The sequence below is a fragment of the Phalangium opilio genome, unplaced genomic scaffold (assembly GCF_054372755.1).
Source record: "Phalangium opilio isolate 3A_F unplaced genomic scaffold, DU_Popi_V2 ptg000360l_1, whole genome shotgun sequence".
NCBI lineage: Eukaryota > Metazoa > Arthropoda > Arachnida > Opiliones > Phalangiidae > Phalangium > Phalangium opilio.
Genome location: NW_028324230.1, coordinates 3112746 through 3136249, shown reverse-complemented (window position 1 = coordinate 3136249; position 23504 = coordinate 3112746). Strand labels below are relative to the sequence as shown.

Here is a 23504-nt window from a genome sequence, read left to right as displayed (position 1 = left end):
ATATGTTTGCTTTTTTCATATCTATAGGAATTTAAAAGAGGAAAAAAAAGTGAAAAAGCCAACGGCACGCAGTGTTCCTAAGTGGTCTCCCTCCCAAGTACTGACTGCGCTCGACGCTGCTTAACTTCGGTGATCGGACGAGAACCGGTGTTTTCAGCGTGATATGGCCGTTGCCGAGAGTGCTATTTAATAATTTGAATTTAATTAACCTTCATCTTTATAAATCAATAAGAAAAAGAAGATATGTTTGCTTTTTTCATATCTGATGGAATTTAAAAGAGGAAATAAAAGTGAAAATGCCAACGCCACGCAAAGTTTCCAAGTACTTACTGCGCTCGACGCTGCTTAACTTCGGTGATCGGACGAGAACCGGTGTTTTCAGCGTGATATGGCCGTTGCCAAGAGTGCTATTTAATAATTCGAATTTAAATTAAGTGGGACAAATTAACCTTCATCTTTTTAAAACCATAACAAAAAGAAAATATGTTGGCTTTTTTCATATCTATTGGAATTTAAAAGAGGAAAAAAAAGTGAAAAAGCCAACGGCACGCAGTGTTCCTAAGTGGTCTCCCTCCCAAGTACTGACTGCGCTCGACGCTGCTTAACTTCGGTGATCCGACGAGAACCGGTGTTTTCAGCGTGATATGGCCGTTGCCGAGAGTGCTGGATAATAATTCGAATTTAAATTAAGTGAGACAAATTGACCATCTTTTTAAAACAATAACAAAAAGAAAATATGTTTGCTTTTTTCATATCTATAGGAATTTAAAAGAAAAAAAAAGTGAAAAAGCCAACGGCACGCAGTGTTCCTAAGTGGTCTCCCTCCCAAGTACTGACTGCGCTCGACGCTGCTTAACTTCGGTGATCGGACGAGAACCGGTGTTTTCAGCGTGATATGGCCGTTGCCGAGAGTGCTATTTAATAATTCGAATTTAAATTAAGTGAGACAAATTAACCTTCATCTTTTTAAAACAATAACAAAAAGAAAATATGTAGGCTTTTTTCATATCTATTGGAATTTAAAAGAGGAAAAAAACGTGAAAAAGCCAACAGCGCGCAGTGTTCCTAAGTGGTCTCCCTCCCAAGTACTGACTGCGCTCGACGCTGCTTAACTTCGGTTATCGGACGAGAACCGGTGTTTTCAGCGTGATATGGCCGTTGCCGAGAGTGCTATTTAATAATTCGAATTTAATTAACCTTCATCTTTATAAATCAAAAAGAAAGAGAAGATATGTTTGCTTTTTTCATATCTCATGGAATTTAAAAGACAAAATAAAAGTGAAAAAGCCAACGGCACGCAAAGTTTCCAAGTACTGACTGCGCTCGACGCTGCTTAACTTCGGTGATCGCACGAGAACCGGTGTTTTCAGCGTGATATTTCCGTTGCCGAGAGTGCTATTTAATAATTCGAATTTAAATTAAGTGAGACAAATTAACCTTCATCTTTTTAAAACAATAACAAAAAGAAAATATGTTTGCTTTTTTCATATCTATTGGAATTTAAAAGTGGAAAAAAAAGTGAAAAAGCCAACGGCACGCAGTGTTCCTAAGTGGTCTCCCTCCCAAGTACTGACTGCGCTCGACGCTGCTTAACTTCGGTGATCGGACGAGAACCGGTGTTTTCAGCGTGATATGGCCGTTGCCGAGAGTGATATTTAATAATTTGAATTTAATTAACCTTCATCTTTATAAATCAATAAGAAAAAGAAGATATGTTTGCTTTTTTCATATCTGATGGAATTTAAAAGAGGAAATAAAAGTGAAAATGCCAACACCACGCAAAGTTTCCAAGTACTGACTGCGCTCGACGCTGCTTAACTTCGGTGATCGGACGAGAACCGGTGTTTTCAGCGTGATTTGGCCGTTGCCAAGAGTGCTATTTAATAATTCGAATTTAAATTAAGTGGGACAAATTAACCTTCATCTTTTTAAAACCATAACAAAAAGAAAATATGTTGGCTTTTTTCATATCTATTGGAATTTAAAAGAGGAAAAAAAAGTGAAAAAGCCAACGGCACGCAGTGTTCCTAAGTGGTCTCCCTCCCAAGTACTGACTGCGCTCGACGCTGCTTAACTTCGGTGATCCGACGAGAACCGGTGTTTTCAGCGTGATATGGCCGTTGCCGAGAGTGCTGGATAATAATTCGAATTTAAATTAAGTGAGACAAATTGACCATCTTTTTAAAACAATAACAAAAAGAAAATATGTTTGTTTTTTTCATATCTATAGGAATTTAAAAGAGGAAAAAAAAGTGAAAAAGCCAACGGCACGCAGTGTTCCTAAGTGGTCTCCCTCCCAAGTACTGACTGCGCTCGACGCTGCTTAACTTCGGTGATCGGACGAGAACCGGTGTTTTCAGCGTGATATGGCCGTTGCCGAGAGTGCTATTTAATAATTCGAATTTAAATTAAGTGAGACAAATTAACCTTCATCTTTTTAAAACAATAACAAAAAGAAAATATGTTGGCTTTTTTCATATCTATTGGAATTTAAAAGTGGAAAAAAAAGTGAAAAATCCAACGGCACGCAGTGTTCCTAAGTGGTCTCCCTCCCAAGTAGTGACTGCGCTCGAAGCTGCTTAACTTCGGTGATCGGACGAGAACCGGTGTTTTCAGCGTGATATGGCCGTTGCCAAGAGTGCTATTTAATAATTCGAATTTAAATTAAGTGAGACAAATTAACCTTCATCTTTTTAAAACAATAACAAAAAGAAAATATGTTTGCTTTTTTCATATCTATTGGAATTAAAAAGAGGAAAAAAAAGTGAAAAAGCCAACGGCACGCAGTGTTCCTAAGTGGTCTCCCTCCCAAGTACTGACTGCGCTCGACGCTGCATAACTTCGGTGATCGGACGAGAACCGGTGTTTTCAGCGTGATATGGCCGTTGCCGAGAGTGCTATTTAATAATTCGAATTTAATTAACCTTCATCTTTATAAATCAATAAGAAAAAGAAGATATGTTTGCTTTTTTCATATCTCATGGAATTTAAAAGAGGAAATAAAAGTGAAAAAGCCAACGGCACGCAAAGTTTCCAAGTACTGACTGCGCTCGACGCTGCTTAACTTCGGTGATCGGACGAGAACCGGTGTTTTCAGCGTGATATGGCCGTTGCCGAGAGTGCTAGATAATAACTCGAATTTAAATTAAGTGAGACAAATTAACCATCATCTTTTTAAAACAATAACACAAAGAAAATATGTTTGCTTTTATCATATCTATTGGAATTTAAAAGAGGAAAAAAAAGTGAAAAAGCCAACGGCACGCAGTGTTCCTAAGTGGTCTCCCTCCCAAGTACTGACTGCGCTCGAAGCTGCTTAACTTCGGTGATCGGACGAGAACCGGTGTTTTCAGCGTGATATGGCCGTTGCCAAGAGTGCTATTTAATAATTCGAATTTAATTAACCTTCATCTTTATAAATCAAAAAGAAAGAGAAGATATGTTTGCTTTTTTCATATCTCATGGAATTTAAAAGACAAAATAAAAGTGAAAAAGCCAACGGCACGCAAAGTTTCCAAGTACTGACTGCGCTCGACGCTGCTTAACTTCGGTTATCGGACGAGAACCGGTGTTTTCAGCGTGATATGGCCGTTGCCGAGAGTGCTATTTAATAATTCGAATTTAATTAACCTTCATCTTTATAAATCAAAAAGAAAGAGAAGATATGTTTGCTTTTTTCATATCTCATGGAATTTAAAAGACGAAATAAAAGTGAAAATGCCAACACCACGCAAAGTTTCCAAGTACTGACTGCGCTCGACGCTGCTTAACTTCGGTGATCGGACGAGAACCGGTGTTTTCAGCGTGATATGGCCGTTGCCAAGAGTGCTATTTAATAATTCGAATTTAAATTAAGTGGGACAAATTAACCTTCATCTTTTTAAAACCATAACAAAAAGAAAATATGTTGGCTTTTTTCATATCTATTGGAATTTAAAAGAGGAAAAAAAAGTGAAAAAGCCAACGGCACGCAGTGTTCCTAAGTGGTCTCCCTCCCAAGTACTGACTGCGCTCGACGCTGCTTAACTTCGGTGATCCGACGAGAACCGGTGTTTTCAGCGTGATATGGCCGTTGCCGAGAGTGCTGGATAATAATTCGAATTTAAATTAAGTGAGACAAATTGACCATCTTTTTAAAACAATAACAAAAAGAAAATATGTTTGTTTTTTTCATATCTATAGGAATTTAAAAGAGGAAAAAAAAGTGAAAAAGCCAACGGCACGCAGTGTTCCTAAGTGGTCTCCCTCCCAAGTACTGACTGCGCTCGACGCTGCTTAACTTCGGTGATCGGACGAGAACCGGTGTTTTCAGCGTGATATGGCCGTTGCCGAGAGTGCTATTTAATAATTCGAATTTAAATTAAGTGAGACAAATTAACCTTCATCTTTTTAAAACAATAACAAAAAGAAAATATGTTGGCTTTTTTCATATCTATTGGAATTTAAAAGTGGAAAAAAAAGTGAAAAAGCCAACGGCACGCAGTGTTCCTAAGTGGTCTCCCTCCCAAGTACTGACTGCGCTCGAAGCTGCTTAACTTCGGTGATCGGACGAGAACCGGTGTTTTCAGCGTGATATGGCCGTTGCCAAGAGTGCTATTTAATAATTCGAATTTAAATTAAGTGAGACAAATTAACCTTCATCTTTTTAAAACAATAACAAAAAGAAAATATGTTTGCTTTTTTCATATCTATTGGAATTAAAAAGAGGAAAAAAAAGTGAAAAAGCCAACGGCACGCAGTGTTCCTAAGTGGTCTCCCTCCCAAGTACTGACTGCGCTCGACGCTGCATAACTTCGGTGATCGGACGAGAACCGGTGTTTTCAGCGTGATATGGCCGTTGCCGAGAGTGCTATTTAATAATTCGAATTTAATTAACCTTCATCTTTATAAATCAATAAGAAAAAGAAGATATGTTTGCTTTTTTCATATCTCATGGAATTTAAAAGAGGAAATAAAAGTGAAAAAGCCAACGGCACGCAAAGTTTCCAAGTACTGACTGCGCTCGACGCTGCTTAACTTCGGTGATCGGACGAGAACCGGTGTTTTCAGCGTGATATGGCCGTTGCCGAGAGTGCTAGATAATAACTCGAATTTAAATTAAGTGAGACAAATTAACCATCATCTTTTTAAAACAATAACACAAAGAAAATATGTTTGCTTTTATCATATCTATTGGAATTTAAAAGAGGAAAAAAAAGTGAAAAAGCCAACGGCACGCAGTGTTCCTAAGTGGTCTCCCTCCCAAGTACTGACTGCGCTCGAAGCTGCTTAACTTCGGTGATCGGACGAGAACCGGTGTTTTCAGCGTGATATGGCCGTTGCCAAGAGTGCTATTTAATAATTCGAATTTAATTAACCTTCATCTTTATAAATCAAAAAGAAAGAGAAGATATGTTTGCTTTTTTCATATCTCATGGAATTTAAAAGACAAAATAAAAGTGAAAAAGCCAACGGCACGCAAAGTTTCCAAGTACTGACTGCGCTCGACGCTGCTTAACTTCGGTTATCGGACGAGAACCGGTGTTTTCAGCGTGATATGGCCGTTGCCGAGAGTGCTATTTAATAATTCGAATTTAATTAACCTTCATCTTTATAAATCAAAAAGAAAGAGAAGATATGTTTGCTTTTTTCATATCTCATGGAATTTAAAAGACGAAATAAAAGTGAAAATGCCAACACCACGCAAAGTTTCCAAGTACTGACTGCGCTCGACGCTGCTTAACTTCGGTGATCGGACGAGAACCGGTGTTTTCAGCGTGATATGGCCGTTGCCAAGAGTGCTATTTAATAATTCGAATTTAAATTAAGTGGGACAAATTAACCTTCATCTTTTTAAAACCATAACAAAAAGAAAATATGTTGGCTTTTTTCATATCTATTGGAATTTAAAAGAGGAAAAAAAAGTGAAAAAGCCAACGGCACGCAGTGTTCCTAAGTGGTCTCCCTCCCAAGTACTGACTGCGCTCGACGCTGCTTAACTTCGGTGATCCGACGAGAACCGGTGTTTTCAGCGTGATATGGCCGTTGCCGAGAGTGCTGGATAATAATTCGAATTTAAATTAAGTGAGACAAATTGACCATCTTTTTAAAACAATAACAAAAAGAAAATATGTTTGTTTTTTTCATATCTATAGGAATTTAAAAGAGGAAAAAAAAGTGAAAAAGCCAACGGCACGCAGTGTTCCTAAGTGGTCTCCCTCCCAAGTACTGACTGCGCTCGACGCTGCTTAACTTCGGTGATCGGACGAGAACCGGTGTTTTCAGCGTGATATGGCCGTTGCCGAGAGTGCTATTTAATAATTCGAATTTAAATTAAGTGAGACAAATTAACCTTCATCTTTTTAAAACAATAACAAAAAGAAAATATGTTGGCTTTTTTCATATCTATTGGAATTTAAAAGTGGAAAAAAAAGTGAAAAAGCCAACGGCACGCAGTGTTCCTAAGTGGTCTCCCTCCCAAGTACTGACTGCGCTCGAAGCTGCTTAACTTCGGTGATCGGACGAGAACCGGTGTTTTCAGCGTGATATGGCCGTTGCCAAGAGTGCTATTTAATAATTCGAATTTAAATTAAGTGAGACAAATTAACCTTCATCTTTTTAAAACAATAACAAAAAGAAAATATGTTTGCTTTTTTCATATCTATTGGAATTAAAAAGAGGAAAAAAAAGTGAAAAAGCCAACGGCACGCAGTGTTCCTAAGTGGTCTCCCTCCCAAGTACTGACTGCGCTCGACGCTGCATAACTTCGGTGATCGGACGAGAACCGGTGTTTTCAGCGTGATATGGCCGTTGCCGAGAGTGCTATTTAATAATTCGAATTTAATTAACCTTCATCTTTATAAATCAATAAGAAAAAGAAGATATGTTTGCTTTTTTCATATCTCATGGAATTTAAAAGAGGAAATAAAAGTGAAAAAGCCAACGGCACGCAAAGTTTCCAAGTACTGACTGCGCTCGACGCTGCTTAACTTCGGTGATCGGACGAGAACCGGTGTTTTCAGCGTGATATGGCCGTTGCCGAGAGTGCTAGATAATAATTCGAATTTAAATTAAGTGAGACAAATTAACCATCATCTTTTTAAAACAATAACACAAAGAAAATATGTTTGCTTTTATCATATCTATTGGAATTTAAAAGAGGAAAAAAAATTGAAAAAGCCAACGGCACGCAGTGTTCCTAAGTGGTCTCCCTCCCAAGTACTGACTGCGCTCGACGCTGCTTAACTTCGGTGATCGGACGAGAACCGGTGTTTTCAGCGTGATATGGCCGTTGCCGAGAGTGATATTTAATAATTTGATTTTAATTAACCTTCATCTTTATAAATCAATAAGAAAAAGAAGATATGTTTGCTTTTTTCATATCTGATGGAATTTAAAAGAGGAAATAAAAGTGAAAATGCCAACGCCACGCAAAGTTTCCAAGTACTGACTGCGCTCGACGCTGCTTAACTTCGGTGATCGGACGAGAACCGGTGTTTTCAGCGTGATATGGCCGTTGCCAAGAGTGCTATTTAATAATTCGAATTTAAATTAAGTGGGACAAATTAACCTTCATCTTTTTAAAACCATAACAAAAAGAAAATATGTTGGCTTTTTTCATATCTATTGGAATTTAAAAGAGGAAAAAAAAGTGAAAAAGCCAACGGCAGGCAGTGTTCCTAAGTGGTCTCCCTCCCAAGTACTGACTGCGCTCGACGCTGCTTAACTTCGGTGATCCGACGAGAACCGGTGTTTTCAGCGTGATATGGCCGTTGCCGAGAGTGCTGGATAATAATTCGAATTTAAATTAAGTGAGACAAATTGACCATCTTTTTAAAACAATAACAAAAAGAAAATATGTTTGTTTTTTTCATATCTATAGGAATTTAAAAGAGGAAAAAAAAGTGAAAAAGCCAACGGCACGCAGTGTTCCTAAGTGGTCTCCCTCCCAAGTACTGACTGCGCTCGACGCTGCTTAACTTCGGTGATCGGACGAGAACCGGTGTTTTCAGCGTGATATGGCCGTTGCCGAGAGTGCTATTTAATAATTCGAATTTAAATTAAGTGCTCAAGACAAATTAACCTTCATCTTTTTAAAACAATAACAAAAAGAAAATATGTTGGCTTTTTTCATATCTATAAAAATTTAAAAGAGGAAAAAAAAGTGAAAAAGCCAACGGCACGCAGTGTTCCTAAGTGGTCTCCCTCCCAAGTACTGACTGCGCTCGACGCTGCTTAACTTCGGTGATCGGACGAGAACCGGTGTTTTCAGCGTGATATGGCCGTTGCCAAGAGTGCTATTTAATAATTCGAATTTAAATTAAGTGAGACAAATTAACCTTCATCTTTTTAAAACAATAACAAAAAGAAAATATGTTTGCTTTTTTCATATCTATTGGAATTAAAAAGAGGAAAAAAAAGTGAAAAAGCCAACGGCACGCAGTGTTCCTAAGTGGTCTCCCTCCCAAGTACTGACTGCGCTCGACGCTGCTTAACTTCGGTGATCGGACGAGAACCGGTGTTTTCAGCGTGATATGGCCGTTGCCGAGAGTGCTATTTAATAATTCGAATTTAATTAACCTTCATCTTTATAAATCAATAAGAAAAAGAAGATATGTTTGCTTTTTTCATATCTCATGGAATTTAAAAGAGGAAATAAAAGTGAAAAAGCCAACGGCACGCAAAGTTTCCAAGTACTGACTGCGCTCGACGCTGCTTAACTTCGGTGATCGGACGAGAACCGGTGTTTTCAGCGTGATATGGCCGTTGCCGAGAGTGCTAGATAATAATTCGAATTTAAATTAAGTGAGACAAATTAACCATCATCTTTTTAAAACAATAACACAAAGAAAATATGTTTGCTTTTATCATATCTATTGGAATTTAAAAGTGGAAAAAAAATTGAAAAAGCCAACGGCACGCAGTGTTCCTAAGTGGTCTCCCTCCCAAGTACTGACTGCGCTCGACGCTGCTTAACTTCGGTGATCGGACGAGAACCGGTGTTTTCAGCGTGATATGGCCGTTGCCGAGAGTGATATTTAATAATTTGATTTTAATTAACCTTCATCTTTATAAATCAATAAGAAAAAGAAGATATGTTTGCTTTTTTCATATCTGATGGAATTTAAAAGAGGAAATAAAAGTGAAAATGCCAACGCCACGCAAAGTTTCCAAGTACTGACTGCGCTCGACGCTGCTTAACTTCGGTGATCGGACGAGAACCGGTGTTTTCAGCGTGATATGGCCGTTGCCAAGAGTGCTATTTAATAATTCGAATTTAAATTAAGTGGGACAAATTAACCTTCATCTTTTTAAAACCATAACAAAAAGAAAATATGTTGGCTTTTTTCATATCTATTGGAATTTAAAAGAGGAAAAAAAAGTGAAAAAGCCAACGGCACGCAGTGTTCCTAAGTGGTCTCCCTCCCAAGTACTGACTGCGCTCGACGCTGCTTAACTTCGGTGATCCGACGAGAACCGGTGTTTTCAGCGTGATATGGCCGTTGCCGAGAGTGCTGGATAATAATTCGAATTTAAATTAAGTGAGACAAATTGACCATCTTTTTAAAACAATAACAAAAAGAAAATATGTTTGTTTTTTTCATATCTATAGGAATTTAAAAGAGGAAAAAAAAGTGAAAAAGCCAACGGCACGCAGTGTTCCTAAGTGGTCTCCCTCCCAAGTACTGACTGCGCTCGACGCTGCTTAACTTCGGTGATCGGACGAGAACCGGTGTTTTCAGCGTGATATGGCCGTTGCCGAGAGTGCTATTTAATAATTCGAATTTAAATTAAGTGCTCAAGACAAATTAACCTTCATCTTTTTAAAACAATAACAAAAAGAAAATATGTTGGCTTTTTTCATATCTATTGGAATTTAAAAGAGGAAAAAAAAGTGAAAAAGCCAACGGCAGGCAGTGTTCCTAAGTGGTCTCCCTCCCAAGTACTGACTGCGCTCGACGCTGCTTAACTTCGGTGATCCGACGAGAACCGGTGTTTTCAGCGTGATATGGCCGTTGCCGAGAGTGCTGGATAATAATTCGAATTTAAATTAAGTGAGACAAATTGACCATCTTTTTAAAACAATAACAAAAAGAAAATATGTTTGTTTTTTTCATATCTATAGGAATTTAAAAGAGGAAAAAAAAGTGAAAAAGCCAACGGCACGCAGTGTTCCTAAGTGGTCTCCCTCCCAAGTACTGACTGCGCTCGACGCTGCTTAACTTCGGTGATCGGACGAGAACCGGTGTTTTCAGCGTGATATGGCCGTTGCCGAGAGTGCTATTTAATAATTCGAATTTAAATTAAGTGCTCAAGACAAATTAACCTTCATCTTTTTAAAACAATAACAAAAAGAAAATATGTTGGCTTTTTTCATATCTATTGGAATTTAAAAGAGGAAAAAAAAGTGAAAAAGCCAACGGCACGCAGTGTTCCTAAGTGGTCTCCCTCCCAAGTACTGACTGCGCTCGACGCTGCTTAACTTCGGTGATCGGACGAGAACCGGTGTTTTCAGCGTGATATGGCCGTTGCCAAGAGTGCTATTTAATAATTCGAATTTAAATTAAGTGAGACAAATTAACCTTCATCTTTTTAAAACAATAACAAAAAGAAAATATGTTTGCTTTTTTCATATCTATTGGAATTAAAAAGAGGAAAAAAAAGTGAAAAAGCCAACGGCACGCAGTGTTCCTAAGTGGTCTCCCTCCCAAGTACTGACTGCGCTCGACGCTGCTTAACTTCGGTGATCGGACGAGAACCGGTGTTTTCAGCGTGATATGGCCGTTGCCGAGAGTGCTATTTAATAATTCGAATTTAATTAACCTTCATCTTTATAAATCAATAAGAAAAAGAAGATATGTTTGCTTTTTTCATATCTCATGGAATTTAAAAGAGGAAATAAAAGTGAAAAAGCCAACGGCACGCAAAGTTTCCAAGTACTGACTGCGCTCGACGCTGCTTAACTTCGGTGATCGGACGAGAACCGGTGTTTTCAGCGTGATATGGCCGTTGCCGAGAGTGCTAGATAATAATTCGAATTTAAATTAAGTGAGACAAATTAACCATCATCTTTTTAAAACAATAACACAAAGAAAATATGTTTGCTTTTATCATATCTATTGGAATTTAAAAGTGGAAAAAAAATTGAAAAAGCCAACGGCACGCAGTGTTCCTAAGTGGTCTCCCTCCCAAGTACTGACTGCGCTCGACGCTGCTTAACTTCGGTGATCGGACGAGAACCGGTGTTTTCAGCGTGATATGGCCGTTGCCGAGAGTGATATTTAATAATTTGATTTTAATTAACCTTCATCTTTATAAATCAATAAGAAAAAGAAGATATGTTTGCTTTTTTCATATCTGATGGAATTTAAAAGAGGAAATAAAAGTGAAAATGCCAACGCCACGCAAAGTTTCCAAGTACTGACTGCGCTCGACGCTGCTTAACTTCGGTGATCGGACGAGAACCGGTGTTTTCAGCGTGATATGGCCGTTGCCAAGAGTGCTATTTAATAATTCGAATTTAAATTAAGTGGGACAAATTAACCTTCATCTTTTTAAAACCATAACAAAAAGAAAATATGTTGGCTTTTTTCATATCTATTGGAATTTAAAAGAGGAAAAAAAAGTGAAAAAGCCAACGGCACGCAGTGTTCCTAAGTGGTCTCCCTCCCAAGTACTGACTGCGCTCGACGCTGCTTAACTTCGGTGATCCGACGAGAACCGGTGTTTTCAGCGTGATATGGCCGTTGCCGAGAGTGCTGGATAATAATTCGAATTTAAATTAAGTGAGACAAATTGACCATCTTTTTAAAACAATAACAAAAAGAAAATATGTTTGTTTTTTTCATATCTATAGGAATTTAAAAGAGGAAAAAAAAGTGAAAAAGCCAACGGCACGCAGTGTTCCTAAGTGGTCTCCCTCCCAAGTACTGACTGCGCTCGACGCTGCTTAACTTCGGTGATCGGACGAGAACCGGTGTTTTCAGCGTGATATGGCCGTTGCCGAGAGTGCTATTTAATAATTCGAATTTAAATTAAGTGCTCAAGACAAATTAACCTTCATCTTTTTAAAACAATAACAAAAAGAAAATATGTTGGCTTTTTTCATATCTATTGGAATTTAAAAGAGGAAAAAAAAGTGAAAAAGCCAACGGCACGCAGTGTTCCTAAGTGGTCTCCCTCCCAAGTACTGACTGCGCTCGACGCTGCTTAACTTCGGTGATCGGACGAGAACCGGTGTTTTCAGCGTGATATGGCCGTTGCCAAGAGTGCTATTTAATAATTCGAATTTAAATTAAGTGAGACAAATTAACCTTCATCTTTTTAAAACAATAACAAAAAGAAAATATGTTTGCTTTTTTCATATCTATTGGAATTAAAAAGAGGAAAAAAAAGTGAAAAAGCCAACGGCACGCAGTGTTCCTAAGTGGTCTCCCTCCCAAGTACTGACTGCGCTCGACGCTGCTTAACTTCGGTGATCGGACGAGAACCGGTGTTTTCAGCGTGATATGGCCGTTGCCGAGAGTGATATTTAATAATTTGATTTTAATTAACCTTCATCTTTATAAATCAATAAGAAAAAGAAGATATGTTTGCTTTTTTCATATCTGATGGAATTTAAAAGAGGAAATAAAAGTGAAAATGCCAACGCCACGCAAAGTTTCCAAGTACTGACTGCGCTCGACGCTGCTTAACTTCGGTGATCGGACGAGAACCGGTGTTTTCAGCGTGATATGGCCGTTGCCAAGAGTGCTATTTAATAATTCGAATTTAAATTAAGTGGGACAAATTAACCTTCATCTTTTTAAAACCATAACAAAAAGAAAATATGTTGGCTTTTTTCATATCTATTGGAATTTAAAAGAGGAAAAAAAAGTGAAAAAGCCAACGGCACGCAGTGTTCCTAAGTGGTCTCCCTCCCAAGTACTGACTGCGCTCGACGCTGCTTAACTTCGGTGATCCGACGAGAACCGATGTTTTCAGCGTGATATGGCCGTTGCCGAGAGTGCTGGATAATAATTCGAATTTAAATTAAGTGAGACAAATTGACCATCTTTTTAAAACAATAACAAAAAGAAAATATGTTTGTTTTTTTCATATCTATAGGAATTTAAAAGAGGAAAAAAAAGTGAAAAAGCCAACGGCACGCAGTGTTCCTAAGTGGTCTCCCTCCCAAGTACTGACTGCGCTCGACGCTGCTTAACTTCGGTGATCGGACGAGAACCGGTGTTTTCAGCGTGATATGGCCGTTGCCGAGAGTGCTATTTAATAATTCGAATTTAAATTAAGTGCTCAAGACAAATTAACCTTCATCTTTTTAAAACAATAACAAAAAGAAAATATGTTGGCTTTTTTCATATCTATTGGAATTTAAAAGAGGAAAAAAAAGTGAAAAAGCCAACGGCACGCAGTGTTCCTAAGTGGTCTCCCTCCCAAGTACTGACTGCGCTCGACGCTGCTTAACTTCGGTGATCGGACGAGAACCGGTGTTTTCAGCGTGATATGGCCGTTGCCAAGAGTGCTATTTAATAATTCGAATTTAAATTAAGTGAGACAAATTAACCTTCATCTTTTTAAAACAATAACAAAAAGAAAATATGTTTGCTTTTTTCATATCTATTGGAATTAAAAAGAGGAAAAAAAAGTGAAAAAGCCAACGGCACGCAGTGTTCCTAAGTGGTCTCCCTCCCAAGTACTGACTGCGCTCGACGCTGCTTAACTTCGGTGATCGGACGAGAACCGGTGTTTTCAGCGTGATATGGCCGTTGCCGAGAGTGCTATTTAATAATTCGAATTTAATTAACCTTCATCTTTATAAATCAATAAGAAAAAGAAGATATGTTTGCTTTTTTCATATCTCATGGAATTTAAAAGAGGAAATAAAAGTGAAAAAGCCAACGGCACGCAAAGTTTCCAAGTACTGACTGCGCTCGACGCTGCTTAACTTCGGTGATCCGACGAGAACCGGTGTTTTCAGCGTGATATGGCCGTTGCCGAGAGTGCTGGATAATAATTCGAATTTAAATTAAGTGAGACAAATTAACCATCATCTTTTTAAAACAATAACACAAAGAAAATATGTTTGCTTTTATCATATCTATTGGAATTTAAAAGAGGAAAAAAAATTGAAAAAGCCAACGGCACGCAGTGTTCCTAAGTGGTCTCCCTCCCAATAGGCCAGGACAGATAGGCCAAAAAAGGGCTTGACCTAGAACATTTGAACATAAAGATGAAAATTGGTACATGTGTTGTTTTTGACCCAACAAAAATTATACTAAAAGTCCCCTGCTGTAGAGCGCGAGCTTTCGCCGCCATCTTGGAAAATGGCCGCCTGGAATTACAGCTACAATGTATTCCACGTTCTTCTTCAAAAATTATGAAAATTGGTACGCATTATGATTGGTACAACGTGAACATCATGGCAAAATTTTAAAGCTCTGTGTTGAATAGTTTGGTCGCCATATTGGAAAATGGCCGCCGTTAATGCTAGGTACAGTATATTTCACCATGTTGTTGGAAAACTATGAAAATTGATAGGTATTATAATCAGAGCTGTGTGAATCTCATAGTAAAATATTGAAGCCATTAGTCAGATAGTTTGGCCGCCATGTTGGAAAATGGCCGCCATCAATGTCATTTAGATACAGTATATGGTTCAAAAATTATGAAAATTGGTAATAATTATGTTGAAGACCGTCTAAACATCATACTTGAATATTGAAGACGTGTTACGTATAGTTTGGGCGCCATCTTCGAAAATGACTGCTTGAAATGGCAAATATATTGCCGATATATAATTTTTTTCGATATTTTTTATTGAGTAGGTGATTTTCATGAACGTATAAAACGCCATAAAAATAACTATTTTCGAGTCTAAATTATCGACCCATCTTCAAAAATGGTCGCTGAAATATTACTATCCTAAAATCTGGAAAAAGAAAAGGAAAGCCATATTACTCGAATTTTGGTTAGGAAAAACCATTTTATATGGGGTATAAACATTCTAGTGTCGTTAAGGATTAGATTTACGACACATTTTTAACATTTCGTTCATATTTCTCTTCATCCTGAAGATTTTTTATTACCGCTAATACCTTGACAATGACCACACATTGCCCAGCAAGCTAATCCGGATCATCTACATTCACAGTTCTTTATACCATATGTTCTGCAGACTGCAGGTACCAATAATAAGTGTTACAAAATCTTCTGATGCCGGAAGGAGAACGGTGTGAATGGGATTAAATTGTTTCCTAGCTATTTTGGACTTGAAGTTACGCTCGGAAAAAATGTAGTTCTGCGGTGTCGGTTGTTGGATGAAGCTTAGCGAGATCAAATGAGGACTGGACAGTAAGTGTGGTATCGGTTCCATTATGCGTGTAATATCTACAGAGTTGAAGCTTGACGTGTCCATTATCACCCTAAAAATCGACAAGAAATCTCTCTTCTGTAGCAGCTATGGCTTTCTTAGATGCAATATATTAAAAAAGCGCAACGAATTTATAACATGCTGTTTATCTGTCATAATTTTAAACCACGCCTTATCATTACCATACCCAGTTACAGCACGTAAATGAAAGAAGTGCTCTCTTAACCTTTTTATATCAAAGGACTTGTCGTGGCAGAGGGGGCCCGTGTTCAGTGTAACAGTTCGGGAGTTCCTTGGGTTCGCTCTTGGTTCAGACCGTTCCTTGCCCCATTCCGTGAAGGTTTTGCTGGGCCGTTTCGCCCCCACCCAGGTGTTGCCTTGGCTCGCCCCCGCTATTGGCAACCCTCTAGGGGTCGCGGATACACTATTTGTTTGGGCCGTATGTCACTGTTGTGCTTGGAGAGAACTTCCCCGTCCCCTCGAGTCTTCTGCTGCCTTAATCCTTCCCTGTCACCGACCACCTCCTGAATGGGCTCGCCGCTTACGGTGTCCAACTTCTGTCACCTGCTCAAGTGGCGTTTGTCGGTCCCACTGGCTGATCCCGTGTGCCATGACGGCGTTTCCGCAGGTTCAATTTGGAATATGATGGGGAGGGGCGCTGATAAGGCCCCCAGCTAAGTGTAGCGCCTAATCAAGGGTTGTGACATGCAATTATTATGAAAAATCTTCAGGATGACGATGAATGTGTATGAAATGCTAGAGATCTGTCTAAATTCTAATCTTAAACAGCAGTAGAATGTATAAACCCCATATTAAATCATATTCTCTAATCAACATGTTGAGAATAACAGCTTAGAATAACTTTTCTTTCTTTCAGAATTTAGGGCTATGATTTTCATGTGGGCATTTTTAAAGATGGTGTCGATAATTTCGACTTCGAGATATCCATTTTTTGTTGTTTATTACGTTAATGAAAATCATCTATTCAAAAAAGGAATTTCAAAAAGATTTATATATTTGAAATATATTTAGCATTTCCAGCAGTCATTTTCGAAGATGGCGCCCAAACTATCAGTAGCACGTCTTCAATATTCAAGTATGATGCTTAGACGGTCTTCAACATAATTATTACCAATTTTCATAATTTTTTAACCGTATACCGTATCTATATGACATTGATGGCGGCCATTTTCCAACATGGCGGCCAAACTATCTGATTAATGGCTTCAATATTTTACTATGAGGTTCAGAAAGCTCTGATTGTAATACCTATCAATTTTCATAATTTTCCAACAACATGGTGAAATATACTGTACCTAGCATTAACGGCGGCCATTTTCAAATATGGCGGCCAAACTATTGAACACAGAGCTATAAAATTTTGCCATGATGTTCTAGTGGTTACAATAATAATGTGTACCAATTTTCATATTTTTTGAAGAAGAACGAGGAATACATTGTAGCTAGCATTCCCGGCGGCCATTTTCCAAGATGGCGGCGAAAGCTCGCGCTCTACAGCAGGGGACTTTTAGTATATTTTTTGTTGGGTCAAAAACAACACATGTACCAATTTTCATCTTTATGTTCAAATGTTCTAGGTCAAACCCTAAAAGTCCTGGGCTACAAGTACTGACTGCGCTCGACGCTGCTTAACTTCGGTGATCCGACGAGAACCGGTGTTTTCAGCGTGATATGGAAGTTGCCGAGAGTGCTAGATAATAATTCGAATTTAAATTAAGTGAGACAAATTGACCATCTTTTTAAAACAATAACAAAAAGAAAATATGTTTGCTTTTTTCATATCTATAGGAATTTAAAAGAGGAAAAAAAAAGTGAAAAAGCCAACGGCACGCAGTGTTCCTAAGTGGTCTCCTCCCAAGTACTGACTGCGCTCGACGCTGCTTAACTTCGGTGATCGGACGAGAACCGGTGTTTTCAGCGTGATATGGCCGTTGCCGAGAGTGCTATTTAATAATTCGAATTTAAATTAAGTGAGACAAATTAACCCTCATCTTTTTAAAACAATAACAAAAAGAAAATATGTTTGCTTTTTTCATATCTATTGGAATTTAAAAGAGGAAAAAAAAGTGAAAAAGCCAACGGCACGCAGTGTTCCTAAGTGGTCTCCCTCCCAAGTACTGACTGCGCTCGACGCTTCATAACTTCGGTGATCGGACGAGAACCGGTGTTTTCAGCTTGATATGGCCGTTGCCGAGAGTGCTATTTAATAATTTGAATTTAATTAACCTTCATCTTTATAAAACAATAACAAAAAGAAGATATGTTTGCTTTTTTCATATCTGATGGAATTTAAAAGAGGAAACAAAAGTGAAAAAGCCAACGGCACGCAGAGTTTCCAAGTACTGACTGCGCTCGACGCTGCTTAACTTCGGTGATCGGACGATAACCGGTGTTATCAGCTTGATATAGCCGTTGCCGAGAGTGCTAGATAATAATTCGAATTTAAATTAAGTGAGACAAATTGACCTTCATCTTTTTAAAACAATAACAAAAAGAAAATATGTTTGCTTTTTTCATATCTATAGGAATTTAAAAGAGGAAAAAAAAGTGAAAAAGCCAACGGCACGCAGTGTTCCTAAGTGGTCTCCCTCCCAAGTACTGACTGCGCTCGACGCTGCTTAACTTCGGTGATCGGACGAGAACCGGTGTTTTCAGCGTGATATGGCCGTTGCCGAGAGTGCTAAATAATAATTCGAATTTAAATTAAGTGAGACAAATTGACCATCTTTTTAAAACAATAACAAAAAGAAAATATGTTTGCTTTTTTCATATCTATAGGAATTTAAAAGAGGAAAAAAAAGTGAAAAAGCCAACGGCACGCAGTGTTCCTAAGTGGTCTCCTCCCAAGTACTGACTGCGCTCGACGCTGCTTAACTTCGGTGATCGGACGAGAACCGGTGTTTTCAGCGTGATATGGCCGTTGCCGAGAGTGCTATTTAATAATTCGAATTTAAATTAAGTGAGACAAATTAAACTTCATCTTTTTAAAACAATAACAAAAAGAAAATATGTTGGCTTTTTTCATATCTATTGGAATTTAAAAGAGGAAAAAAAAGTGAAAAAGCCAACGGCGCGCAGTGTTCCTAAGTGGTCTCCCTCCCAAGTACTGACTGCGCTCGACGCTGCTTAACTTCGGTGATCCGACGAGAACCGGTGTTTTCAGCGTGATATGGCCGTTGCCGAGAGTGCTAGATAATAATTCGAATTTAAATTAAGTGAGACAAATTGACCTTCATCTTTTTAAAACAATAACAAAAAGAAAATATGTTTGCTTTTTTCATATCTATAGGAATTTAAAAGAGGAAAAAAAAGTGAAAAAGCCAACGGCACGCAGTGTTCCTAAGTGGTCTCCCTCCCAAGTACTGACTGCGTTCGACGCTGCTTAAAGTGTTAGTGACGTGATTTAAAAATTATCTCAAATCTAAAGAAAACCTTACTTTTTTGAGAGTTTAAACTCTTCTGATTCCAAAAATATGCTTGATTAATATTTAAATATGAAGGAAAACACAGAAAAAACACTTTGAAAACTTGAAATTTGGGGGGCAAAAAGCAAATTTGCGGAGATGATTTTTGGCGGGATTTCTCCTCGCTACGTCACTCACGGCATCTCGCGGAAAAGCCAAGCGCGCGCGCCCGAGACTCCCGAGCTCCGACGCCAAGGGCTGTTTTTATCAGCTGAGCTGATTAATTTGCTACTTGTTAGTGGCGGTATTTCTCACAAAAGTTTAGTATATTAGGTGCGTTTGTTTAGAGATTTTGACCAAGTTTTAGGCCCCTTGTATTTATTAGAATGGAGAAATCAGTGAAATATCGGTGTGTCGCTCCAAATTGTGGAAATAATAGCAATACCAACCGAGAAGGCCAAAGGCTTACGTTTCATTCTTTTCCAAGTGATATTGAACTAAGAAATAAATGGTTGGCAAGCATGAAAAAACCTAGTTTTAAGCCTGCAAAAACAAGCAAAATATGTTCTCTACATTTTGAGTCCGAGTGTTTTGTACGAAACCGAGATGCTGCATTTAGTTTGAGTGCTAGCTCAGTTCCTGGATTTCGTAATTTATTGCCAAATGTGGTACCCACTATTTTTGATTTTATAAACGAGCCCTCAACGTCACGAGTTAAGGAAATGGTAAGATGTTCTCATTAGATATATTATAATAAATTATATTCATCATCTAGTATTTTCTTGCCAGGAATTTAGTCTTCTAAGAGTAACAGTAGAAACGCAAACTCCTAAAAATCTTGGTGTTCAGTCAAAAAAAGTTCAAACTGATGAACGACTTTGTAGGATTGTATCTCATAGAGATGAAAATTTAGGCCCTCGATTGCTATTCTCAACCTATAATGAATTTATACCTGTTTTCAATGAATTTTAAACCTGTAGTAGCCCAAACTGACCCAATAAAGACTAAAGAGGCATCTACGCAAACTGAAGAAGATTTGAATTATCTACATCAATGTCTAAATCGAGACCAAGATGATGATTACGAAGAGGAAGAGGAGGAAATCCCAGATGCTGGAGAATTTATGAGTTCTCAAGATCCCAGCTACACTCCTTCCCAATTATCTGAAGATGAAGTCAATCTGTATGAGTTTATAGTTATTTGAAATGAGTGCCTGGCGAAAAACTTCTTGATGGAATTTTACCATTTGTGTAGTTCACGTCAGTTCAAAGAAGGGGAAGATCTCTTTAAAGAGCGCAAATTTATGGTGTTTGAAAGCGCATTATTACAACTTTTCACGTTTTGCGCAATATGCCTCTCTAAATGTACTACAGTCATGTCTACAAAAGGCTCAATGGTCATAGTACAGGCTACATGTTGCAACAATCACAAAGTGAAATGGCAAAGCCAACCAGAAATATCCCGCAAACCTGCTGGGAATATTCTTACTGCCGCAGCTATTTTATTTTCTGGGATGAACCCAACTAAAGCCATTAGGATGTTGCAAATGATAGGGATTCAAATGTTTGATAAGAGAACTTATTATCGAATTCAAAAAGCCTACCTTTTGCGAGCTATAAAAACTGTAAGTGTCCTTTCTTATATAAATGCTAAAAGGATTAAAAATGGTAGAAATTTTCTTGTAGGTCTGGGAGAGCGAACAAAGATGTCTTCTCGAGTCCTTGCAGGGGAAACCTCTTTGCTTGGGTGGGGATGGAAGATGTGACAGTCCCGGATTTTCTGCTAAATATGGCAGCTACTGTTTCTTAGAGAGTTCCATTAAAAAAATAATTCACTTGGTTTTGATTCAGGTAATCAATTGCCACGCCTGTTGGACAACACCTGAAGAATTTTATATATAATGATTCTTGTTTTTTTCCTATAGAGTAGTCAAGTAGCTAACAGTGTAGCGATGGAACTCGAAGGACTAAAAAAGGGGCTAAGTTATTTATATGATAAAGGTATGACTGTGGCGTATTTAGTTACGGATAGACACAAGCAAGTAAGGCGCTATCTCAAGGAAAATTATCCTAGAATAACGCATTTATTTGACTGCTGGCACTTAGTGAAATGTAAGAATTAGTTTAATTCTCAAATCTTCAATCGAGTAAGTGAAAACTTTCTTTTAGCCCTGAAATCTAAGATTGCTCAAGCTTGCGGGACCAAAAAATACATGCGAGATGTTAAGTCTTGGAGTAGAAGTATACAAAATCATATGTATTGGTTGGCCAATTCCAGTGGTGGAGATGGTGAACTCATGAAATCTAAATGGTTATCTGTGTTACGTCATGTCACTAACCAACATAAGGATCATGGAATGCCATACAATGAGTGCGCCCACGGAGAGTTAGACGAGGAAAGACCCAAATATTGGTTGGAATTAGGTTTGTTATTTCGATGAAACACAACAAGGCTGCGTTTATGCAGTGCGTGGCATATTTACTAAGAACTATTTCTAGGATCTTTGAAGATAACTATAGTTTTAGTGTTACTTACGCCCGTTACATTTGAAAACCGCTTAGCTAATAATCAGTATTTTCCAGGGAAAAAACCTTTCCTTATTTTGCAAAAAATTGTGAAGTCTCTGCAGGAAGATGTAAAACAAATGTCATCAGTTTGCCAGACATCATCTGTTGAAGCCTATCACGCTGTAGTGATTCATTTTGCTCCTAAGCATACGCATTATTCGTTTCATGGAATGGAAGCGCGGTAAATAATGAAAGCTACTAGGTTTTAGTAAGAGCTCAATTGAAAAGGTTTTTTCAGGTTAATTTTGGCGGCCCTTCATTATAATGAAAATTCTTCGAAGCTACAAGCCACTACTAAAGACGGTATTCGTAGGTGGAATATTTATTTTTCCAAGGCGAAAGCCGGTGAATTTTCAGTTAGGCCTATTATGGCTGCATCAACTTACAGTAAGCTAAGCTTGTGGCTGCTTAGTAGTTTAATGCATTAACGTAAGAATTTTTAGATTATGTAGAAAGATTAATGGCTCAAGTGATTGAGTATAGCGGAGCCGAAACCTATGCTACAGGAACGGATCGGACTGCGAACGTGTTAGGCCCACAACCACAAACCTTGTGCCACAAACATGAACATCCCGATAAAGATTTTGCTATCGAATCTTACAGTAAACGACGGCGTTTTGAGGAAGAAAAATAGTTGTTTGTTTATGACCATGACAAAAATAAAAAAATTTTAAACAAAAGTCAATTTATTTATTTCACATTTGAGGTCTAGGACTACTTAGTTTAAAAAGGCTACTTCATAGCCTACCGTGTGTGAAATTATCAAGAAAAAAAAAGACAACTGATAAGTACAAAAGATAAAACCCCCGCGTCCAACTGACACAGCAGTGATCCTAGAAATCACTAGCGGGAACTAACTTGTTCACTTTGTGACAGATGTCCAAAGACGTAACTGCCAACCTGGTGTTGGTGGAGCGATTGTGTGCCAAACAATATAGAGGGCGCCATATTACCGACGTAAAGTCAATATTTAGCAGTGTCAAAGAATTATAATAGGAGTTTTGTTTACACAGTTGGAAGATTTTGTAGTGTGGTTGTCAAAAGCTACTCTGTCATCAATAAAAACTCCAAGGATCCGTATACAGCGAGTGGAATGAAGCTAGACACCATTAATTGTGTATGGGGAATACGAATTTCCCTAGATACAACATTTCACACTTCAAATTATCCATCCCCATATCCAAGTCATGTTGCACTAAAATGTTTTTCCAATAGACGTTTAGCAATTATTTCGCAAGTTCGACTTAACACGAGGATAATTGAGGTTTTTAAATTAGTTCTTATTGCAATCGTACAAATCCACAATAAACATCGGATGGAAATGTTTCCCGAATTTTTAATAAGACGCAACTAGGAATTGGGTAACGTAAACCACTTGGTAAGAATTGGTGAGTCCATCGTATAAATCTTCTATAGGCAATATACCTATATTTCCTGCAATGAAACAACTAGGTGTAAATTCTTCTGAACTAAATACTGAAGGCAATGATAAAACGTGGCAATTGTATTCTAATTTTTGCACATACTCATTTAGTCTTACTGTAAGGTAATCGAAATTAAAATCTGACCTGTAAATTTCTCCTTGTCGAGGTTCAGTGATTCTTCCAGGCCTCCGGTTACAAAATTCCAAATACCACTGCCTAAGTTCTTCCACATCGAGACATCGTCTCTCAAATAAACGGTGCTGTGTAATACAGCTACCCTCTTCCAACACACTGTCCACTTGCTCATATTCCCTGCAGCAAGTGCATTCTTCTACAGTAGTCATTACTTGGCAAAAGCCACAAATACACCTACAAAAAATACATAGTTTTCAGGCTATGAGGATTAATACTAATTACATAAATAGTCCGATCTCCTTGTGTAAAAGGTATGAATCATTCTAGCCTGAATCACTTTTCACCTATCCTCGTAATTATGAAAATCAAGTAGTAATCGTACGTACCAGTCATTATTAAAAAGTCTCTCATTTCTCTCGGTATTTACTGCTGCAGCAAGCTGCCTTTCCCTTAAAACTTCTTCTGGCATCAAGGGTTCAAATTGGTATGGCTGAATACCAAGGCCCAAGTTTCCAATCCCGAGATCTTCATCTTCCGATAATTCTTCGTCTACTACACTCGAATCAAAGCTTAGATTAAGCCCGTCTTCAGAATAAGAATCTGA

The 23504-nt window shown here is 38.2% G+C and overlaps 1 protein-coding gene, 38 non-coding genes and 15 pseudogenes across 39 annotated transcripts; 1 reads left to right on the top strand and 53 right to left on the bottom strand.

Annotated features, from left to right (window-relative positions):
- Positions 1-56: 56 nt before the first annotated feature.
- On the bottom strand, positions 57-175 carry LOC149600384 (5S ribosomal RNA). Its single transcript, XR_016378937.1, has one exon. It is a non-coding gene; the product is annotated as a 5S ribosomal RNA (ribosomal RNA).
- Positions 176-537: 362 nt separating this feature from the next.
- Positions 538-656, bottom strand: LOC149600383 (5S ribosomal RNA). The gene has a single exon (XR_016378140.1). It is a non-coding gene; the product is annotated as a 5S ribosomal RNA (ribosomal RNA).
- A 132-nt stretch (positions 657-788) lies between these two features.
- LOC149600382 (5S ribosomal RNA) lies at positions 789-907 on the bottom strand. The gene has a single exon (XR_016378936.1). It is a non-coding gene; the product is annotated as a 5S ribosomal RNA (ribosomal RNA).
- Positions 908-1044: 137 nt separating this feature from the next.
- Positions 1045-1163, bottom strand: LOC149600381 (5S ribosomal RNA; annotated as a pseudogene).
- A 362-nt stretch (positions 1164-1525) lies between these two features.
- LOC149600380 (5S ribosomal RNA) lies at positions 1526-1644 on the bottom strand. The gene has a single exon (XR_016378935.1). It is a non-coding gene; the product is annotated as a 5S ribosomal RNA (ribosomal RNA).
- Positions 1645-2006: 362 nt separating this feature from the next.
- LOC149600379 (5S ribosomal RNA) lies at positions 2007-2125 on the bottom strand. The gene has a single exon (XR_016378139.1). It is a non-coding gene; the product is annotated as a 5S ribosomal RNA (ribosomal RNA).
- Positions 2126-2259: 134 nt separating this feature from the next.
- Positions 2260-2378, bottom strand: LOC149600378 (5S ribosomal RNA). The gene has a single exon (XR_016378934.1). It is a non-coding gene; the product is annotated as a 5S ribosomal RNA (ribosomal RNA).
- A 137-nt stretch (positions 2379-2515) lies between these two features.
- Positions 2516-2634, bottom strand: LOC149600377 (5S ribosomal RNA; annotated as a pseudogene).
- A 137-nt stretch (positions 2635-2771) lies between these two features.
- On the bottom strand, positions 2772-2890 carry LOC149600376 (5S ribosomal RNA). Its single transcript, XR_016378690.1, has one exon. It is a non-coding gene; the product is annotated as a 5S ribosomal RNA (ribosomal RNA).
- Positions 2891-3012: 122 nt separating this feature from the next.
- Positions 3013-3115, bottom strand: LOC149600375 (5S ribosomal RNA; annotated as a pseudogene).
- A 137-nt stretch (positions 3116-3252) lies between these two features.
- On the bottom strand, positions 3253-3371 carry LOC149600374 (5S ribosomal RNA). The gene has a single exon (XR_016378351.1). It is a non-coding gene; the product is annotated as a 5S ribosomal RNA (ribosomal RNA).
- A 122-nt stretch (positions 3372-3493) lies between these two features.
- LOC149600373 (5S ribosomal RNA) lies at positions 3494-3596 on the bottom strand (annotated as a pseudogene).
- Positions 3597-3958: 362 nt separating this feature from the next.
- LOC149600372 (5S ribosomal RNA) lies at positions 3959-4077 on the bottom strand. Its single transcript, XR_016378137.1, has one exon. It is a non-coding gene; the product is annotated as a 5S ribosomal RNA (ribosomal RNA).
- A 134-nt stretch (positions 4078-4211) lies between these two features.
- On the bottom strand, positions 4212-4330 carry LOC149600371 (5S ribosomal RNA). The gene has a single exon (XR_016378932.1). It is a non-coding gene; the product is annotated as a 5S ribosomal RNA (ribosomal RNA).
- Positions 4331-4467: 137 nt separating this feature from the next.
- LOC149600370 (5S ribosomal RNA) lies at positions 4468-4586 on the bottom strand. The gene has a single exon (XR_016378350.1). It is a non-coding gene; the product is annotated as a 5S ribosomal RNA (ribosomal RNA).
- Positions 4587-4723: 137 nt separating this feature from the next.
- Positions 4724-4842, bottom strand: LOC149600369 (5S ribosomal RNA). Its single transcript, XR_016378689.1, has one exon. It is a non-coding gene; the product is annotated as a 5S ribosomal RNA (ribosomal RNA).
- A 122-nt stretch (positions 4843-4964) lies between these two features.
- LOC149600368 (5S ribosomal RNA) lies at positions 4965-5067 on the bottom strand (annotated as a pseudogene).
- A 137-nt stretch (positions 5068-5204) lies between these two features.
- On the bottom strand, positions 5205-5323 carry LOC149600367 (5S ribosomal RNA). The gene has a single exon (XR_016378348.1). It is a non-coding gene; the product is annotated as a 5S ribosomal RNA (ribosomal RNA).
- Positions 5324-5445: 122 nt separating this feature from the next.
- Positions 5446-5548, bottom strand: LOC149600366 (5S ribosomal RNA; annotated as a pseudogene).
- Positions 5549-5910: 362 nt separating this feature from the next.
- LOC149600365 (5S ribosomal RNA) lies at positions 5911-6029 on the bottom strand. The gene has a single exon (XR_016378136.1). It is a non-coding gene; the product is annotated as a 5S ribosomal RNA (ribosomal RNA).
- A 134-nt stretch (positions 6030-6163) lies between these two features.
- On the bottom strand, positions 6164-6282 carry LOC149600364 (5S ribosomal RNA). Its single transcript, XR_016378931.1, has one exon. It is a non-coding gene; the product is annotated as a 5S ribosomal RNA (ribosomal RNA).
- A 137-nt stretch (positions 6283-6419) lies between these two features.
- LOC149600363 (5S ribosomal RNA) lies at positions 6420-6538 on the bottom strand. The gene has a single exon (XR_016378347.1). It is a non-coding gene; the product is annotated as a 5S ribosomal RNA (ribosomal RNA).
- Positions 6539-6675: 137 nt separating this feature from the next.
- On the bottom strand, positions 6676-6794 carry LOC149600362 (5S ribosomal RNA). The gene has a single exon (XR_016378688.1). It is a non-coding gene; the product is annotated as a 5S ribosomal RNA (ribosomal RNA).
- Positions 6795-6916: 122 nt separating this feature from the next.
- LOC149600361 (5S ribosomal RNA) lies at positions 6917-7019 on the bottom strand (annotated as a pseudogene).
- Positions 7020-7156: 137 nt separating this feature from the next.
- LOC149600360 (5S ribosomal RNA) lies at positions 7157-7275 on the bottom strand. The gene has a single exon (XR_016378930.1). It is a non-coding gene; the product is annotated as a 5S ribosomal RNA (ribosomal RNA).
- Positions 7276-7637: 362 nt separating this feature from the next.
- LOC149600359 (5S ribosomal RNA) lies at positions 7638-7756 on the bottom strand (annotated as a pseudogene).
- A 134-nt stretch (positions 7757-7890) lies between these two features.
- On the bottom strand, positions 7891-8009 carry LOC149600358 (5S ribosomal RNA). Its single transcript, XR_016378929.1, has one exon. It is a non-coding gene; the product is annotated as a 5S ribosomal RNA (ribosomal RNA).
- Positions 8010-8150: 141 nt separating this feature from the next.
- Positions 8151-8269, bottom strand: LOC149600357 (5S ribosomal RNA). Its single transcript, XR_016378928.1, has one exon. It is a non-coding gene; the product is annotated as a 5S ribosomal RNA (ribosomal RNA).
- Positions 8270-8406: 137 nt separating this feature from the next.
- Positions 8407-8525, bottom strand: LOC149600356 (5S ribosomal RNA). The gene has a single exon (XR_016378927.1). It is a non-coding gene; the product is annotated as a 5S ribosomal RNA (ribosomal RNA).
- A 122-nt stretch (positions 8526-8647) lies between these two features.
- LOC149600355 (5S ribosomal RNA) lies at positions 8648-8750 on the bottom strand (annotated as a pseudogene).
- A 137-nt stretch (positions 8751-8887) lies between these two features.
- Positions 8888-9006, bottom strand: LOC149600354 (5S ribosomal RNA). Its single transcript, XR_016378926.1, has one exon. It is a non-coding gene; the product is annotated as a 5S ribosomal RNA (ribosomal RNA).
- Positions 9007-9368: 362 nt separating this feature from the next.
- LOC149600353 (5S ribosomal RNA) lies at positions 9369-9487 on the bottom strand. The gene has a single exon (XR_016378135.1). It is a non-coding gene; the product is annotated as a 5S ribosomal RNA (ribosomal RNA).
- A 134-nt stretch (positions 9488-9621) lies between these two features.
- On the bottom strand, positions 9622-9740 carry LOC149600352 (5S ribosomal RNA). The gene has a single exon (XR_016378925.1). It is a non-coding gene; the product is annotated as a 5S ribosomal RNA (ribosomal RNA).
- A 141-nt stretch (positions 9741-9881) lies between these two features.
- On the bottom strand, positions 9882-10000 carry LOC149600351 (5S ribosomal RNA; annotated as a pseudogene).
- Positions 10001-10134: 134 nt separating this feature from the next.
- LOC149600350 (5S ribosomal RNA) lies at positions 10135-10253 on the bottom strand. Its single transcript, XR_016378924.1, has one exon. It is a non-coding gene; the product is annotated as a 5S ribosomal RNA (ribosomal RNA).
- Positions 10254-10394: 141 nt separating this feature from the next.
- Positions 10395-10513, bottom strand: LOC149600349 (5S ribosomal RNA). The gene has a single exon (XR_016378923.1). It is a non-coding gene; the product is annotated as a 5S ribosomal RNA (ribosomal RNA).
- Positions 10514-10650: 137 nt separating this feature from the next.
- On the bottom strand, positions 10651-10769 carry LOC149600348 (5S ribosomal RNA). The gene has a single exon (XR_016378921.1). It is a non-coding gene; the product is annotated as a 5S ribosomal RNA (ribosomal RNA).
- A 122-nt stretch (positions 10770-10891) lies between these two features.
- Positions 10892-10994, bottom strand: LOC149600347 (5S ribosomal RNA; annotated as a pseudogene).
- A 137-nt stretch (positions 10995-11131) lies between these two features.
- Positions 11132-11250, bottom strand: LOC149600346 (5S ribosomal RNA). Its single transcript, XR_016378920.1, has one exon. It is a non-coding gene; the product is annotated as a 5S ribosomal RNA (ribosomal RNA).
- A 362-nt stretch (positions 11251-11612) lies between these two features.
- LOC149600345 (5S ribosomal RNA) lies at positions 11613-11731 on the bottom strand. Its single transcript, XR_016378134.1, has one exon. It is a non-coding gene; the product is annotated as a 5S ribosomal RNA (ribosomal RNA).
- A 134-nt stretch (positions 11732-11865) lies between these two features.
- Positions 11866-11984, bottom strand: LOC149600344 (5S ribosomal RNA). Its single transcript, XR_016378919.1, has one exon. It is a non-coding gene; the product is annotated as a 5S ribosomal RNA (ribosomal RNA).
- Positions 11985-12125: 141 nt separating this feature from the next.
- LOC149600343 (5S ribosomal RNA) lies at positions 12126-12244 on the bottom strand. Its single transcript, XR_016378918.1, has one exon. It is a non-coding gene; the product is annotated as a 5S ribosomal RNA (ribosomal RNA).
- Positions 12245-12381: 137 nt separating this feature from the next.
- On the bottom strand, positions 12382-12500 carry LOC149600342 (5S ribosomal RNA). The gene has a single exon (XR_016378917.1). It is a non-coding gene; the product is annotated as a 5S ribosomal RNA (ribosomal RNA).
- Positions 12501-12862: 362 nt separating this feature from the next.
- Positions 12863-12981, bottom strand: LOC149600341 (5S ribosomal RNA; annotated as a pseudogene).
- A 134-nt stretch (positions 12982-13115) lies between these two features.
- On the bottom strand, positions 13116-13234 carry LOC149600340 (5S ribosomal RNA). The gene has a single exon (XR_016378915.1). It is a non-coding gene; the product is annotated as a 5S ribosomal RNA (ribosomal RNA).
- A 141-nt stretch (positions 13235-13375) lies between these two features.
- Positions 13376-13494, bottom strand: LOC149600339 (5S ribosomal RNA). The gene has a single exon (XR_016378914.1). It is a non-coding gene; the product is annotated as a 5S ribosomal RNA (ribosomal RNA).
- A 137-nt stretch (positions 13495-13631) lies between these two features.
- Positions 13632-13750, bottom strand: LOC149600338 (5S ribosomal RNA). Its single transcript, XR_016378913.1, has one exon. It is a non-coding gene; the product is annotated as a 5S ribosomal RNA (ribosomal RNA).
- Positions 13751-13872: 122 nt separating this feature from the next.
- On the bottom strand, positions 13873-13975 carry LOC149600337 (5S ribosomal RNA; annotated as a pseudogene).
- Positions 13976-17188: 3213 nt separating this feature from the next.
- Positions 17189-17306, bottom strand: LOC149600336 (5S ribosomal RNA). Its single transcript, XR_016378717.1, has one exon. It is a non-coding gene; the product is annotated as a 5S ribosomal RNA (ribosomal RNA).
- A 137-nt stretch (positions 17307-17443) lies between these two features.
- Positions 17444-17562, bottom strand: LOC149600335 (5S ribosomal RNA; annotated as a pseudogene).
- A 362-nt stretch (positions 17563-17924) lies between these two features.
- On the bottom strand, positions 17925-18043 carry LOC149600334 (5S ribosomal RNA). The gene has a single exon (XR_016378912.1). It is a non-coding gene; the product is annotated as a 5S ribosomal RNA (ribosomal RNA).
- Positions 18044-18177: 134 nt separating this feature from the next.
- On the bottom strand, positions 18178-18295 carry LOC149600333 (5S ribosomal RNA). The gene has a single exon (XR_016378715.1). It is a non-coding gene; the product is annotated as a 5S ribosomal RNA (ribosomal RNA).
- Positions 18296-18432: 137 nt separating this feature from the next.
- On the bottom strand, positions 18433-18551 carry LOC149600332 (5S ribosomal RNA; annotated as a pseudogene).
- Positions 18552-19735: 1184 nt separating this feature from the next.
- On the top strand, positions 19736-21999 carry LOC149600331 (uncharacterized). Its single transcript, XM_089860917.1, has 8 exons — positions 19736-19956; positions 20029-20398; positions 20460-20624; positions 20699-20885; positions 20943-21197; positions 21357-21522; positions 21580-21728; positions 21785-21999. Exons 1-8 carry the CDS (start codon positions 19736-19738, stop codon positions 21973-21975), a joined length of 1704 nt encoding a protein of 567 aa, XP_089717043.1. The 3' UTR covers positions 21976-21999.
- Positions 22000-23504: the final 1505 nt, after the last annotated feature.

Coding starts and splice junctions, on each gene's coding strand:
- LOC149600331 (XM_089860917.1), top strand. CDS start 19,736: ATGAATTTTAAACCTGTAGTAGCCCAAACTGACCCAATAAAGACTAAA. Junction 19,957..20,028: donor TCTGAAGATGAAGTCAATCT/GTATGAGTTTAT, acceptor CCATTTGTGTAG/TTCACGTCAGTTCAAAGAAG. Junction 20,886..20,942: donor CTGCTGGCACTTAGTGAAAT/GTAAGAATTAGT, acceptor ACTTTCTTTTAG/CCCTGAAATCTAAGATTGCT.